A 16118-nucleotide genomic window follows, 5' to 3' on the forward strand; every position below is an offset into this window, starting at 1 on the left:
CAAGGACCAGGCAAATTTGATCAGGCACCTCATGGTAAAGGAGGTGCAAGAACCAGGCACCTCTTGCATCCTGCAGTTCCCTGTTAGCATCTGACTGTCTAGACAGGCGCAGGATGACCAAACCCAGCCATTTAAATAGAATGCCCAGCACACTTCAGCAGGGTAATTCCAGCAGTTTGTCCACACAGGAAAGCAAATCCCAGCTGATGGAATGAGGGAGCATAAAGTGGGCTCATGAAAAGCCACATGAACTCTTACTATGGACACTCTTATTCACTATTCATATGTCCGTAATTCACTTTATGAATTCGTTCCCAAAATAAACTGTACATGAATTATGGCCCTGGAAACCAAAATAAATGTGTTTACACAAAGATTAAATGCAATTTAATGAAACTATTCTAAAAGCTTATTTAAACACATTTCCCCAAGTGCCTCAGACTAGACTAGCCCTTAGAAGAAGCATTTGCCTATTCATTCGTCTCAGCCAAATTTCACAGACATTAGATGTATTTCAGCAAGAGGCTTCCAACCTCTTCTGGAGATTGAATATTCAGGAACTGACTCCTTAAGGGAGGAGGCTTCTTGTCAACAGCCCCAAGAACAGCTTCATGGCCCATTTCTTTTAGTTCCAAAAACTGGCTTCACTGCATTTCTTTTTAGCAACATTTTCACATCAAAGATTTCCTCTGCTTTAAAGGAAGTCCCTCAGCTCTGCCTGAAACTCTTGGAAAGCCCTCTGCAGGGGAAGAAAGACAGGTAGCAAGCTGATTAACTGCAAGCATTGGGATAAGCTCAGAAACAGGCGACAAGGAGGAGAAGTCTACCTGGAAAGTGCGTCTCTTTATGACCGGAGGTGGAGCCAGCCGCACTGAATTGAGGAGAGGCAACAGCTGAAGAAGATCAAACCAGAAGGTCGCAGGGCAAAGGAGGCCATTAGGGCACCGAGAGTCAGAGAGCAGCCAGGGGAGAGAACAGAGAAGAAGGGAACAGAGAGATTGCCATGAAAACAAAGCCCAGCATGAGAGCGGCGCAGGATGAGCACAGTGCAGGCACTTGTTGGCAACACCTCTGAGCTCCTCCCTGCCGCTCACAGGGGCACCCACCTGGTGCCAGCCTGGCAGGTCTGGGGTGCCCCTTCACCATCCCAATGCTCCCACCACACAGAGCTTTCACAGCTTCCTCTGTTCGGAAATGGAACTTACCCAGGGAATTTTTGACTCAGCTCTGCTGATCTCCTTAGGAAGTGCTCACTGCAAGACATCCCCTCACTGGCTCTGCTAGGGTGTCCAGCATTGGGACTGTTTCTCTTAATTTACCATCATCACCACATTTGGGGCAACTATCAGAATTACAATTTTCTCCAAGTTTTCCAAGTGCAGTTTTCTAGTTCTCTTACAAGAAGCCCAGTGTACTTCCAGATTTCACCCTTCCTCCAGGTATGGAAGGGAGTGGATAAAGGCTAGCTGGGGTCAGCACAGAGGTCCTGGCCTGGTTCACTTAGCTTGGCAGACACAATCACCATGGCCAAGGGAGAAGACCAGGCCGTGGAGCTGGGCACCTAAGCAGGGCATTGCCTTGGCAGCCTGTGCTTTGTTTTCCCTTGCTCAAAGTATCATCACCCTCTGACTGCTTATAGCCAGGAATGCTGCCTTAAGGCACAAAGCTGACCCGGACACACAGAAATCAAATGCACTAAAGCTCAGGAGCATTTGTTCATCCTTTTGCTGTATCCAGTTTCCACTTGCATGTACGCTGCTGTCACCCTGGCACCCACCATGCCGGCTCCAGGCCCAGGAATGCTGCTCTGGCCTGATCCACTTTCCTGTTCCTATCAGTTTTCCATTGAAGCTGCTCTTGATTTACATAGGGAGAAGTGAGAGAGCCTTTCTTTGCCTGGGCATAAAAACGTGCCCCTGTGTGTGCTTAGATCCCAGAGGTGTGCCCACAGGTGTCCCACCACAGAAACCATACACTTCCAAGCAGCACATTTTATTCCCTTTAAACATTGTCCTTCACGTGTGCAGTGAAAGCAAGGATCCAGTCCTGTTGCAAAGACAAGTGGTAACTCAATTTTGCAGCATCATGATCAGGTGGTTTTGTTCAAATGCACTGATCCAGACAGCCACAAGCTATCACTCCAAAAGCAGTGCTGCTGGAAATTCAGCTGGGCTGATTTTATCTGAAGGCAAACCTCCCCTTTCTAAAAGACAGTGCAAGAGGCTCCTTAGCTCAGGAGAGCCAGCTAAGCTGGCTTTTCCTGGCTGCTCAAGTGCTGAAGGGTATCTGAAATATTATACAGCTTACAGGGGAGCTGAGGAAGGATGCTGGAAAGGATAAGGAGGAAAATGGAGAGAACCAGTCCTGAAAACAGGCAAGACAAGACCCTGCAATGGATTCAGGTGCAAGTGGGAGAGTTCAGAGGAGAAATCTGAAGGCATTTTCACCCAGCTCCTGCCCTGCTGCCTCTGTGTTCCAATGGGAAGTTTTTTTCAGAAGGCAACATGCAATATTGGATCTGCACCCTCGAGCCTTTGCATCAGAACTGGGTCCCTTCAGACTGCTACCCACAAACCTTCAGCGTAAGGATCTGGTTAGAGCGCAGAGCTGCGAGTGTGGTGCTTAGGTATTCCTGGGGAACAGTGAACACACATCAGACAAACGGGGTCAGTTAGACAAAAACAGCACCTCTGAGAGCAAACACAGCACAGCTGATCCCCCTGTTTCCCTGAGTGGCACTTTGCAGCAGCTTGAGTGGCCCTCTCACCCTGAATGGGCAGCCATCCCTCACAGCAGCACAGGCCACACAGACTCATACAGACAAAAAAAATAGGAAACTACAGCAAGAGCCAAGGCACATATCCTAACCTTATATTTCCTTTCTAAGAAAACAAATATGAAACAAAACTGAAACAACATCCCCAGTTTTTCAGGATGCTGGTTTTCATTTCCTCACCCAGGACATCTGACAAAGAACCTTATCAAACAGAAAAGCAAGAATAAATTGCAATTTGGTCAGCAGTGTCGCATTTTTGCAACAAGGTCCATCCTAAGTTTCATTCAGGGAGGAAGAACTGCACCTCTGCTGGCTGGTCTGTGCCTCTTGACTCCCTGAACTTGCAGCTCAGGACAGCCTGTCCTTGAGTTGATCTGAGGACAGTCACCTTTCTCGTGAGCATGTCTCAGCCTTGAACAACTCATGGGCTTTTTATAATGTTGAGCTTGGTGCCTCATGAGACCAGAAGTATCTCCATGAGAGGCAAGGAAACACTGCCAGCATGTTAGGCTTTGTACCCACCCTTCTGCTGTCACAGCCCTGCAGCTCATCAGTCATCCTACAACCTTGACCCACCAAACCAGTGTGCCTCTGCCCCCAGGCCTGAGCCCAGGCTATTTCCAGGGATGCACCAGCTCCCTCCTCAGTGTTGTTTTGGGTCCTGCCACTGCTTTTCACCTTGAGCACTGGGGACAGGCAGAGCCAAGGGCTGTAACAGGAACTCAGGACACTGCTCGGGTGACCAGTGTTGTTGGCTTCTTTTTAACATAACAATCTAGTGACCCGGCCCACTAAATAAACACAGCTGACCGGCTGTTTCTGCACGAGGACTGGCACTTACCCACGGCCCCCTCCTCCCTTGCTGCCAGTCCAGCTCTCTCCCCATAGCTCTGCTGCTCCAACCCTGCTCCCTCGGGGCCAAGGACCAGAGCCCAGCTGACTATCCAGAGGCCCATCAAAAATAAACAGAAAGCTCTTAAGCTTGTCTCCCTGTACACCCAGATTACAAATTCCAGCCACTTCATATGATGTCGTTCCAATGCATTTCCAGTGGATTTTCAGCACTCCGGTTGTTTTTAGAACTGGTTAAATCCCCTCAAACCCCATGATGTTCTCTCTCCACTCTTGGCTGCAGCACATGCTGGCCAGGTCATGAAGATGAAGGGGCAGGTGGGGCAACATCCTGGCTTTCATTAAACAGTTGCTGGCATCAGCCCTCCCACTCAGCCTCTTCCTTGCAGGCAGAAAGTCCATCAGGCTTGGAGACCAGCATGGGGACCAACTCACTGGGGTCCTGACAGACCACCATGGCCAGGGGGTGCAGGGTTACCCTCAGGCAGGGAGCATGACCCTTCCTCTTTGCTCCATGCAGGGATGACACCAGCATGAGGGAGAAGAAAAAGGGAGGAGTAATGATAGTTTCCCCCAGGTCTTCAAACCCCACACTGCTGCCAGCCACACAACCAGAGCAGAGGCCCTGGAAGCAGCACGGAGCCAGTGCAGCAGCTCGACTTCTACTGACCCCCCCAGGTTCCACTGGGGTTTGGGGTGAGGACGTGGACCTTCCCCTCTCCAGCACAAGCACAGAAGGGTCTCCAGGAAGCAGAATTGACAGCAGCTATCTAGAGGTCAGCTCTGCGGGCAGGAACAGACCGGAGAACCAACATCCCTCCTGGAAAACCTTATCTGCTGCTTTTCTGCGAAACACATCCATCAGCCAAGCACTGCCCTGGGGGCCCAGATGACGCATCCTGTTAACGAAACGATCTCTACTTCCAACAAAAAGCCTTTCAAACGAATGAGGATTAACATGCAGGAAGGCACGGGACAGAGGATAATAACGCTAATGACTTACCCTGTGCGGGTACTCTGCACACTGACCCTGTAAAAGAAGGGGATTAAAAAGAGTTTAAACCACAAACAGAGGCGACCAAAATAGGCACGCAGGGTCAGATCCAGAAGGTGTAAATCATTGTGATTGCATCAAACTCAATATAGTTATGCCAATTTGCACCCGATAAGCACCCTGCCTCCTGTCCCCGATCCCCTGAGCCCTCTGTTCTTGGTACTCCTCACTCACAGTCAGATCGAGCAGTACCAAGTCCACCAAGTCCTTCCCTCTCTTTTAATTTTTAACAAGGCCTCCATTGAAATTACCTTCTCTCCTTTTTGTCCTGGGAGTCCCTATAAAAGAAAAGTGATCAAAAAAGGCCTCAGTAAATGAAAGAGTTCAGTGAATGCAAGGGGAAAAGGCTTAGGGGGAAGAGATGAGATAGGGATGAGATACGTACGGGTTCTCCTCTGGGACCTGCAGCACCCTTTAAAGAAACACAGAATTTAACATGGGATGGTTTTCCATTTACAGTGACAAAAAAGCATATGGAGTAGGTGAAAAAATGAGTTTTTAAAAACCATTGTGAAGAAAATTCCCAAGAGACATCTGGGTTCCCTTTGTTACTCTGGAGGAGTGAAAATGCACACATGCTCTGGCTGCACCACGGGGGGAAATATTAAGAGGAGAGGGGAAAAATCATCAGGAAAACACACCCTTATTGTTCCCAGGACCTCAGCTGACAGCGCGTCTCCTCGACCGATGAGGCACTGGGATGGAACCAGAAGCAGCCAGGACTGAAGCCTGAGCTGGGGTTGCACAACAGGGGAGTGGGGATGGGGATCTTCAACATGTGCTTGCCAGAGGGCTATACTGACACTCAGGCTCAAAAAATAGAATTACAGAATTAGCAGAAGAAAACATTCAACACTTTAGTGAGCGAAGGTGATTACAGAGCCTCTCTCCTGCCATGCTCATATTTGGGATTTCATCATCAGAGACGTCAAGAGGAACAAGACAGCATTTGGGCTTCCATAAAGTGCAGTCTAAGTTTATCATTTTCAACCAAAAGCATTTTAGTATGATGCACATATGAAACAGAGCTTCAAGGGGGTGGAGGGGGAACCGCATTTAATACAAAAAATATGCTTTTTTTAGTTGTTGTTAGATAAGTTGAAAGTTGCCAGATTGGTTTTCAGAAATCTTTCCATCAACTTTTACTTGTCCTATGAGGCAAACCACAAAAAATGTCAGCTCCCAGAGTATATTTAAAGAACATAATTGCTAACTGCAAGGAAAACACATCCCATGCGTAACTAGAGAGTTGCTGTTGTGACATGACAAATGTGATAGCCATAATGCAAAAATTACAGACATGCATCCCAGCACTGCTATTATGAAGTTACAGAATTAGGGATGCAGCTAGTGCATCAGCTGAAGTAAAATTGCTACCCTGCCCATGAGCTTGTTTCCAGCTGAGGCACATCATTTCAAACCAACCCACCACCCACAGACAAACATATGTATTTTTACCATCTCTCCCTTCTGTCCAGGATGGCCCTGCCAAAGAAAGGAAACATACATCAGCTTTGGCCACTGCAGACTCTAGATGATGTTTGATTTAACAGCTTCTGCTGAGTGAAGTGTGTGCACCCAGAGCAGTACAAGAAAGGTGCTGCTGCATCTCTCTTGAGGGTGAGGTTCCTCATGGCAAAACCAGGATCCTGCTACAGGAAATTAGAAGCCAGAGGTATGTGCTACCAGCTCCTTCTCCATTACAGCACTGGAGGAGTGTTGTGGGGAACCTGGCTACATGGCTGCTACGTGGAGCTATGGGTTTCATGTCCACTGGGTTCATAGAGAAGTAGCTCATTTGTGCCCAACTCTCTGAAGGATGGGAGGAACTTGGATTTCTACTGCAAATCTCTACGGACAGTATGGAGGTCTCACAGAGGTCTTTAGGATCCTTCCCTCCTCCACTGCAGCTCTTTTCAGCACAGCAGCAAAGAGAAGGAAGCTGTTGCCTAAGACAGAGGGCTGATCCCTTGGGGATCTGCTCTGCCTGTCTGATTCTGGATGGGAGTGCTTGCTAAGGCTTTCCCTGCAGCAGCCTGGCTGCTGCACTTGTGAACTGCTATTTTATAGATTTACCTAGAAAAGAATAGGCCTTGCTCTGCCTTCCTTAATCTCCTGACTCCTGCATCTCCCCCAAGGCATTTGTGGCATCCTCCTGCCTGCCAACCTCCTAATTTTCTTTTAATCCATGCATGTGCATGGTGTTGCAAAATAATCCACTTAAAACACAGGGTGTAAAACACGCTAGCAGCACAGTGGGACCTGGCAGGAGGCAGGGCAGGAAGCCTGCAGGGAAGTTCTTTGCTTACCGGTTTGCCGTCCAAGCCAATAGGGCCCTGAAATAAAAGATAAAAAATGATGAGAAATGCTTTCCCCAGGGTGTCTGTCCATCTGTCCCAGGAAGCACTATGTGCCACGAGACTGCATGGGCTGAGGTGACATGAGGTGACTCCCTGCCCTCCTGTCGAGTCCTGGCAGGTCCCTGGCCCACCGAGTACCAGCCCAGACTTCAAACTGCATCAGCAGCGACCTGCTCACTGTCAGCACATTTCAGCAGCAATGGAATAGAAACAAGGAGGGATTAATAGGAAATTTGCAAAAAAACCTCAGAATTTAAAATTTTACAGTATTCAATAAACTAGTTGAATATCAGCAGTTTTCTCAAGACTGATTTACAAGGGCATCCACCTTTGGGAGAAGAGGAATTTTTGTAAATGACAGAATAATTAAAGTGTCCCAGGGAAGAGGTGACATACAGCTCAGCACATGCTGAAGGTACTGTTTGATGAGAAACAGGCTCCACAGCGCTGTCCCACCCAGCACTTTCTCATGAGCTGGGCCGATTTGTTTTCTGCTCCTCCAAAAGCCAAAGACCACAAGGGCCTGGAGAGCTCTGCTTCTCCTCATCCCAGGGGAGCTCACAGTCCCCCTTTTCACAGCACTCAGAGGCGTGGAGCACGGTCAGACAGCTCAGAGGCTGCCAATCCCTCCCGTTTTCCAGGCGTGAGAGTCTCCCCCGCAGCCCTGCTCTGGCACATCCAGAGTCCTGGAGCGGCAGCTGAGCTGCCCAGTGGGAGCAGGGATGTGGGGGGTGTTTGTGTTTGCCTCAGGCTTCCTAGTTGTCCAGAGTAAATGCATATGAATAAATAGCAACTGTTTGAGTTCTTCAGCAGCCTCAGTGCTTTAGAGAGTACTGCCAGCAACTGTAGGACTGAAATGAAATATGCTTTCTCCTCTCCTGGGCATTATCTCTGTTCCCTTGCAACTGTGCTGGAGAAGAATTCCTCCCCATGTCTTATGTCCTTTCCCTTTGGCATGACCAGGGTGTTCAGCCTAGCTGAACAGTCCCCAGCTGACCCTCAACAGGCAGGACCTTTTTTGGATCCCAGGCATTTGCTGGTATTGAATTTTCACCTAAAAGTTCAATTAAAGTTGGAATTTCCACTACCTAGGGGTTGATTCTTTGTTTGGGATAGGGGTATTTCTTAGGATGGTTTTCTTTTACTGAACAGATCTGGCATTAACTATGTTATTTTAACACTTGGAGCCTTTTTTTAAAATTAATTTCCTTTCAGAGTTGTGTGGTTTGGTTTGTTGGTTTTTTGGTGTTTTGGGTTTTTTTTTTTTTTTCCTCTCCCTAAGTATTGTTTAAAAGGAAAAAAAAAAAAAAGGCAGAAAAACAAATGAAGAAAACATTGCTTTTTCCAGTGATATCAGATCAGGTCATTGGTTTCAGGAAGAAATGATGAGATACAGCAAGCACTTATGAGGCTTGCTAGTAATATCACACATCCGTACCTCATAAATTAAGAGTTACACTTACCGGGAATCCAGGAAAACCTCTTGTTCCAGGCTGTCCCTGGGAAGGATGAAACAGAGACAGTAGTTTAGAGGAACTGAAATCAATTTTGATGGATCCTAAGTTCTCTCTACAGAGCCTTTCCTTCTGCCTCTGACCAATTATCCTACAGCTCACTGAAGAGATACCCAATTCCTCTCCAAGGGGAAAGTGTCATGGGAAGGAGGGGAAATCTCTCCTCCTCACTCCAATTTGCACAGGGCCAAGAAAATGCTGGAGCAGCTCCAGTTTGGATTGCAAGCAGTTTCCTTGAAGTTTCTACATTAATTAAATGGGTGTCCCTGGCCCATATGTTAGGCTTTTGGAGTACATTCCAGAGGCTGAGCTCATTTTATGGCAATTCTTGCTGCCATAAACCTGAGATGTTTAATGCAGGGTGCTGTTCTGTGCTAGACAAGGCTTGCAGGTCACTGATGTCTAAATACAACCATCCCTCTCCTCCTCCTCACCTCATCTTATGTCTAGGCTCATTAATTTTCCTCACAAATAATTCTGGAGATGATTTTTTTTTTTTAATGTGTGTGTGTGTGATTTTTTGTTTTGGAGTGGTTTTTTTGTGGGTTTTGTTTTCTTTTTTATCCTCTGAGAGCTAAGACAAAAAGGAGAGTTCAGCTGTGTGATGAGAGGAACAGGAGTACCAAGAGTTTTCCCCCCATCCCTTCCTGGATAGCTAGCTGTGGCTACCAGTTTGGAATCATGTACAGCAAACACTGGCTTGGGATGTGTTTGGCAGCTCCTTCATCCCCTACTTAAAAACATCGAAAAAAGAGAAAATGTCCTGGCTGTTAATTTTTCATAGTTCTTCAAATTTTGGGGCCTGTGACATCCCAGGTCACAGTTACTGTAGCTTTGTTAGTATCCAGGAAGGATACCACTTCATTTAAGGATTTTGCAGTCTGTTTCCCAAGAAAAGCAGGAGCCAGGTCAGGAAGCATAATAGTCCATTTTGCCCAAACCTCAGCAGATCTCAAAGCACACTCATGTAAATAGAAACAGCCAGATGAGGTAAATCCTGTGCCATGCTCATCAAGTGACCACTCTGGTGTCTTGCCTACCCTGAAAGCTGTGCTATGATGCCAAAATGCCCAGCTTCCTTATGTGTTCTCTCATTTTGGGGAAAAAATATGCTTTCTTCAGCAATTTGAGCTCCCATGACCAGACTGCTGGAGTCCCACAGGGGTTTCCTAGGAAAGAGCTGGGCATAAACAAGTGCATCTCTGCCTTAACTAGAGTGATCCCATGTGGTGCTGAGGGAAGGGAAGGGGAAGGAGGGGATGGGCCTCCTGGGCTGTAAGGTTGAGGTTTGCCACAGTGAAGCAACAACAATCCTTTGGGAGACCTCAGAGCTACACTGATAGGGAAAACCTTCACCTTCAGGTAACATCTCCAGCCACCCTTTGTCTGCAGAGAGATTCAGTGAAGGTTTACCCCTGCAGAGGATGGGCCCAAATAGCCTCTCTGCAGGGTTTGGGGGATGCCCCCACCACAAAATCTCTCATGTCGCACTGAAGAGTTCTGGTTTTGTACACAATCTAGCAGGACCTAATCACATTTGCACTGTTTCTTTAGTTCTGCAAAGTTGAACTTGGTCAGCTTTGCTTTGCAAGATACACACAAAACCACCTGGCCCTGTTGGCCGGTGACCAGGAGGGAAGATAGACCATAAATTAAAGGATCTGTCCACCGCTCGCTTCTGAAAAGGCAAGAAGCAAGAAGAGCCTAGCCAGAATTCATTAATTTTGGTTCCCTGTTGGACACCTCCCTGACAAAAAAGTGCTAAAAAAAGAATTAGGGAGAAAAGCCTGGAAATGGTGCAATTTGGCTTCCTCTGTAGACTACAGACTGTTGCCTGTTTCTCCTTGGAGGACAGCAGAATGATTTGCACGGTATCATGCCAAGACAACAGTTCAGCAGCGAGTCCAAGAGACTGTTTTTGTTGGGTGGCTGGTTTTCCTTGTCTCCTTTTTAAAATGTTGATTGTATGAAGTATGTAATCCCGGCAGCTGCCAAATCATGGAGACCGTCTGTTTCTGCCACTATTGGTGCACTGTCCCTCTCTAGCCAGGAGTTAAGCAGCTCTGAGCTCAAGCAAAAACTTTAACCTCCAAACAAAAATCTGGAAACTATTTGTCATCCCACATCTTTCCGAGTGGCCCCTTGGCCAGGGTTTCCGTGTTTGTCTTCAGTGCTCAGCCATCCTTTTGACCTATCACCAGCTCCGCAGGAAACTGGATCATTTTCACAGTAGGCTTTGCAGGGGAAAAGTGTGGAGTTAGGCCAGTCCTGGCACCTCAGGGCTTTGACTGGTGTAGGCAAAACCCTGTCTTAGATACCATTTGCCATCTAATTTTTCTATTGTTTTAAAGATGCAACGTGTTCTGCACTTTCCCAAACAGCAGCAAAGGCAGGAGCACCAAAGCAGACAAAATTGTCCTGCAGCCCAGGCACGTGTCCTTCAAGAAAACTGTCTCCTTTGCAGGACCCACATGGATAGGAACTGATGGCTTTTCTCTCTGATTACTATAATTACACTGTTCAGAACGCTGAGGGCCAGAGCTTGTGAGAGCAACAGGGTACTTACCCTCCAAAATCTGCTGTTTGTGGAGCAGGGTGGTCTTGCTCAGGCCCTGGCTTGAGAGACTTGCCAGCCCTTCTTCCTTGCCTGGACACAGGGCCAGGGACCATCTGCCAGGCATAAAAAACTTGGGGAGACCCATTTGGGTCTTGGGCTTTGGTTCTGTCGCTTCTCAAACTCCAGCATCCCCGGCAGGTGGGCCTGGCGACCGGCAAAGCTGTTTTTTATTAGAAACACTTGTCATGGGGCTTTTGGGAAGTTAATTGGAAAGCCAGATGTAGCCAAGTGTTTGCACTGCCTAGGTCTCTCTCACTTGACCTCCGCTGTGAAACAAAGGTTGCCAGCAGCCCATCCTCTCTGCAGGTCAAGGATGGTGCTCTTCACAGGTTAATCAAAATCGGAAGTGCCCACTGGGAGGGAGAGAATTGAATCTCCAGGTCTTTTTTCATGGAAATCTCTGGTGGAGGCTGTGCAGGGATGGAGTGGAGAGGTCTGGCTGCACCCACATAAAAGCAGAGCCTTGATGGCTGAACCACAGTGCAAGAAGCAACCAGCATTTAGGGCACATAAACACTCCGACCCTTCATCCTAGTCTTTTTTTATGACCCTGTCCTTGCAAGAAGTTTTGTCTGGCTGACTCGTTGCGCCTTGTAGAGACACTTTTACTGGAAGAGGGTGCAAAATCCTGCCTTTTCTCAGCCAGAAAAGCAGTAACCATGCTGACAAACAGCTTCCAAGATTTTGGGTACATGACAGAGACCTCTGCACTACTCTTTGTCTTTGTGAGCTCCCCAGTCACCGGCTTAGCTCTGATCCTGCTCTTCAGTAAAATCAGGGGGCTTGTTCCCTGCTGATTAAGCCAAAGGCTGAAATCAGCCAGGCAAAGGGCAGATTTTCTCCAAAAGTGATAGCAGCCCTGTTGCATAAAGGAAATATGTTTCTTCATTTTAAATGCAGGAGTTTGGTTTCCTTGCCAAGGGAAGGGTTCCTCATTTGTTGTAGAATATGAGCTATAATTTCATTATATATAGTATATAATAGCAGTATAAAACCAAGGCTGGCTCAGCATGAGAACCACATTATACAGGGCTTTTTGCTCTTTCCAGCTGATGCTGAGTCTTAATGCCCCTCCTAAGTCTTTCCCAGTAACCTGCCCACATCCTGCATCAGACAAAAAATAGAGAGAAAAGCCACTTACAGGAGGACCGCGGGGCCCGATGATTGACATGCCGGCTTCTCCTGGAGCACCCTGCAGAGAGACAAAGCAGAGGAAAAGGGGTAAGAATAGGAGAGGAAAACACAAAGACAACTATATTCCTGTCAAGACCGGGGTTAAATGAGGGTGCCTGAGGTGTGAGGTCTTCAGGGTTTATGGGGCAGCTGCTGCTCTGGCCTCCCCCAGCTCCTGCCTGACACTTTGGGAGAAAAGATGTCCTTCAGAGCTGCTCAGATGTGCCAGAAAATGGAAGCTGCACAGCAAGGAGAAGTATAAAACACATAAAACACTTTCTGGCAAAACAGAGGTTCTGCCCCATTGCAAGTGTGAAAGATGGCTTGAAACCCTTTCTGTTTCCTTCCTGCGAGTTCCAGGAGGATTGTGTCCTGCAGAAGAAAGGAAAAGAGGGATGTGCTGGGCTCCAGGGAAATGGGAGCTGCGGGCAGCTTATTTGGTTGCCTCCAGAAATGCCTTGCTTGCATACTTCTCAAACTCAGTTGAGATGTGGATGAAAATGAAGCAAAGTGCTTGCTGGAAAAGGAAACAGCTGCCTCTCCAACTCCTAGCCACCCACAGCGTGTGATGGGCAGGACATGTTGCTCTCTCTGGAAACATGGTGTATTCCTGAGAGGCAGCTTCAGAAGTGCCCAGGGCTGAGGAGCTCTGGGATGGAGCATCCCATAAGCCAAACAGCCTGCAAGAAAGCAAAGCACTCTGCAAAGCAAAGCTATGGACTGCCAAAGACTTAGGGATCTCATGGAGGGCTTTGGGGAAGTGGAGGCAATTAGGAGTGATTTTCCCTGTTGTGTTTTTCTCTCTATCTATTATGAAGAGGAACAAATGGGTCTGGTAGGGTACTGCATAGATGACCCTCCTTGTCAGGTAAATATCCATACCTTTCTAAATTTCTACACATTGTAACTCAGTTATTCACAGATCTCAAGCACCTCAATTTCCCTGCTCTCACAGGTGGAAGGTACTCACAGCTCTGGGGAAAACATACTAACACTGAAATGCCAAACATTTCAAAACGGGGGCCAGCAGCAGGATCACTTTGTAAACCAGCACTTCTTTGTGGGTACAAATTGCAACTCACTGCACAGCAAACAGTCTGTGAGATGGTGTCCCACAGACTTAAACTGCACCATCAGCTTTCCTCAGGAGAAAGAGGCCCCACTGTGTCAGAAATAGGAGCATGATGTGCCACTTTTATTCCTTGCTCCCACCTGCACCGGAGATCAGGCTAACCTGGGAGATAGAGAGGAGCTGCAGGTGTGCTGGGGCAAGCAGAGCTGCCAGAGGGGAGAAAGTCAATGGTTAAAATCCAGGAAGCCTTGAGGGAAGCCCTGCATGTGCCCACTGGCTCTTATGCTGTTAGTAAATTGTCATAAACAAGAAACACAGCATCTTTGGAGGCTGACTGGTCTGGAAGGAATTTGGGAAATATACTTGCACTGACACGGAAGATGGGGTAGCCCAGGAGTGTGGAAGCCCAAGGCGGGCTGCAGTGGCCATGACTGCGACCGGGGAGCTTGGGCTGGCCCTAGAAGAGGACAGTTTGGGGGTGCTAAAAGCTACAAGGAGCTGACTCACCTTCTCTCCGGATTGCCCTTTTAGTCCCTGGGTCAGCAGCAGCCGTCACAGCCACAAGCAAGAGGGTGCAGGGAAGAGAGAGAGAAAGGGAGAGAGAGACAAACAAAGGCATCAGCGGCAAAGGCACGCTCTCCCACCCAACAACCCTGGCTGTGGGGCTGAATGAGCAGGGGGGCCTCAGCTCCAGCCCTGGCCCTCTTCCCTGTCCTCACCATGGGATGCCTGAGCAAGGAGCAGCTCCAAAATACAGCACTCAGCCAGGCAGGGGATGGCTCCCTTTGCTCAGGGCAGAGTTATTTGGGAGGGGCAGCTCCAGTGGCAAGCAGGGGTGCATGTTAGGAAACCCAGGGTTAGCAAGCCCAGCTGGAGCATGAAGTGGCAGCGGGAGACACCCAAACGGGGGGATGCTGAACCAGAGGAGGACCTGGATAGTACAGCAGGTGAAATGGAAACACCTCCCCAGCATGTATGTGGCTTTGCAGGACTGGTCACCTGGCTGAGACCAGGGGAGCCCTCAGGTGTGGGGCTCAGGGAAAGTAGTTTTGCCCGAACTGACAAGGATTATTCCGAAGGCCACCCTCCCCCACCCCCAAATCCTGGGGGCTGGAAGAGAATGGGAAAGATAAGGCACACAAAAGAGGGTTTGACTTACCGGCCGCCCAGGGATTCCCATCGCACCTTTGTCCCCCTGGCAATTAAGGCAAAAATCAGAGGCAATTGGTATCTGGCCAAAAGCTATGTTATAAAACAGCACAACTGAACTAAGCCACAGCAGCACCTTCACACTGGGGTGCAAGTGTCCAGGGATTTTGAGAGGGAGAGAGAGAAAGTTAAAGAGTAAAGTGTGTTTGTGTGTCCTCGAACCTGTCTTTAGGATGTGTGAGCCACCAGTTTATTTCCACAAACCCACACATCTCACAACAGAAATTACATACAGCAATTTAGGCAGCAAAAGGAGGACAGGAGTCTCCAGTCAAACAAAGTACAATCCCTATTTCCAACACTCCATAAAATCCAGGTCCTGGGAACTGGCTTCCTGCAGTGGCCAACTGTCACGTTTTTCTCTTTCTTGACCAAAGTCATCTGGGTGTTAGCTATTTATTTATAGAGTTATCACTTTAAAACACAATTCTCTTAGATTTGAAAATATGATCCTGTCCAGAAACAAGAGAAAAACGTGAGAACACAAGCTGACACAGGAAAAAGCATGTCTGGAAGAAGACATATGAGCAGCTGTTTTTAGTGTCCTCTACCCCTTTGAGATACTTCCCAGTGCATTATCAGCATGTGAGTGATCCTAACAGTGGTTTTGGGAATGACTTTGGGTCAGGTGACACTGCACAGAGCCTCATAAACACATGAACATAGGACCAGTGACAATTTTCTTCACTCACTTACCTACAGGGCAGTTGGCTGCCTCTTACAGCTAAACTATACTATGCAATTAAAAAAAAAAAAATTTAAAAAATTACCCCCTCTGCATTCCTGGTCTCCAAAACTGAAGGCTGTGCAGATCTGGAAGATAGCAGCTCATTGCTAAAGGATCTTGATGATTATGGCTTCAGCAGTCATGTAGCTTTTGCTCTATATTTGCAAAAATGACGTGATAATAATCCCTCAGTTCTGTTTCCAGCGATGTTTAGGGTTTCCTTATGTAAAACAGAATGTTCCTGCCCCTGGCTGACTGTGTCTGTAGACATAAACCTGGTTTTCTGGTTTCTGCAGCTGGAGACACCAGCCCCACTGGTGCCATCTCTTCATGCTTCCCCACGCGTTCAGTCCTAGCGCGTGTGAACATCATTTGAATTCTTGGGAAGGGGAAGGCACTTAGCTCTGTTTGTTCTTCTGGGTGTACACAAAGGCTGTGTATCCCAAACTCAAACATTATTGCTTGGGATCAAGCCATTCCCTGGTGGAAGTTTGGCCACTTCCCTCTGCAGAGCTGTTCGGTATGGGGGGGACATTCTTTTCCACACAGCATCTGTTGTGATAAATTGAAGAGCCACATACACTTTGCAAGAGCACCCCTTTCAGATCAATGAAACCCTGAAAAGCTTCTTGATTTTAAGTTTCGTTGAGGATATATTATGGGAAACTGCTTTCTTCTAGGGTTTTAGGTGAGTTCTTAGTCCTGCTAATATTTGCCTATCTCTGTGTGTCGGCAGTGAGCAGAGCTCCTGATGTCAGCATCTG

The 16118-nt window shown here is 47.8% G+C and overlaps 1 protein-coding gene across 21 annotated transcripts in view; it reads right to left on the minus strand.

Annotated features, from left to right (window-relative positions):
• Positions 1–14607, minus strand: part of COL13A1 (collagen type XIII alpha 1 chain) — a 52946-nt gene extending 38339 nt beyond the window's left edge. For 20 of the 21 annotated variants that reach the window (XM_083866652.1, XM_083866647.1, XM_083866659.1 and 17 more), the window contains exons 1-10: positions 14578–14607; positions 13926–13952; positions 12315–12365; positions 8506–8541; positions 6992–7018; positions 6141–6167; positions 5068–5094; positions 4934–4960; positions 4632–4658; positions 2576–2632 (exon numbers count right to left, since the gene is read on the minus strand). In XM_083866652.1, coding sequence (XP_083722778.1) covers positions 2576–2632; positions 4632–4658; positions 4934–4960; positions 5068–5094; positions 6141–6167; positions 6992–7018; positions 8506–8541; positions 12315–12365; positions 13926–13952; positions 14578–14598 — 327 coding nt within the window. In that variant the 5' untranslated portion in view covers positions 14599–14607. The remainder of the gene's footprint in view (positions 1–2575; positions 2633–4631; positions 4659–4933; positions 4961–5067; positions 5095–6140; positions 6168–6991; positions 7019–8505; positions 8542–12314; positions 12366–13925; positions 13953–14577) is intronic. The other variant, XM_083866651.1, reaches the window with a different exon arrangement.
• Between the last annotated feature and the right edge of the window lie 1511 nt (positions 14608–16118).

This window comes from Zosterops lateralis, assembly GCF_965231275.1.
Source record: "Zosterops lateralis genome assembly, chromosome: 8".
Lineage (NCBI taxonomy): Eukaryota > Metazoa > Chordata > Aves > Passeriformes > Zosteropidae > Zosterops > Zosterops lateralis.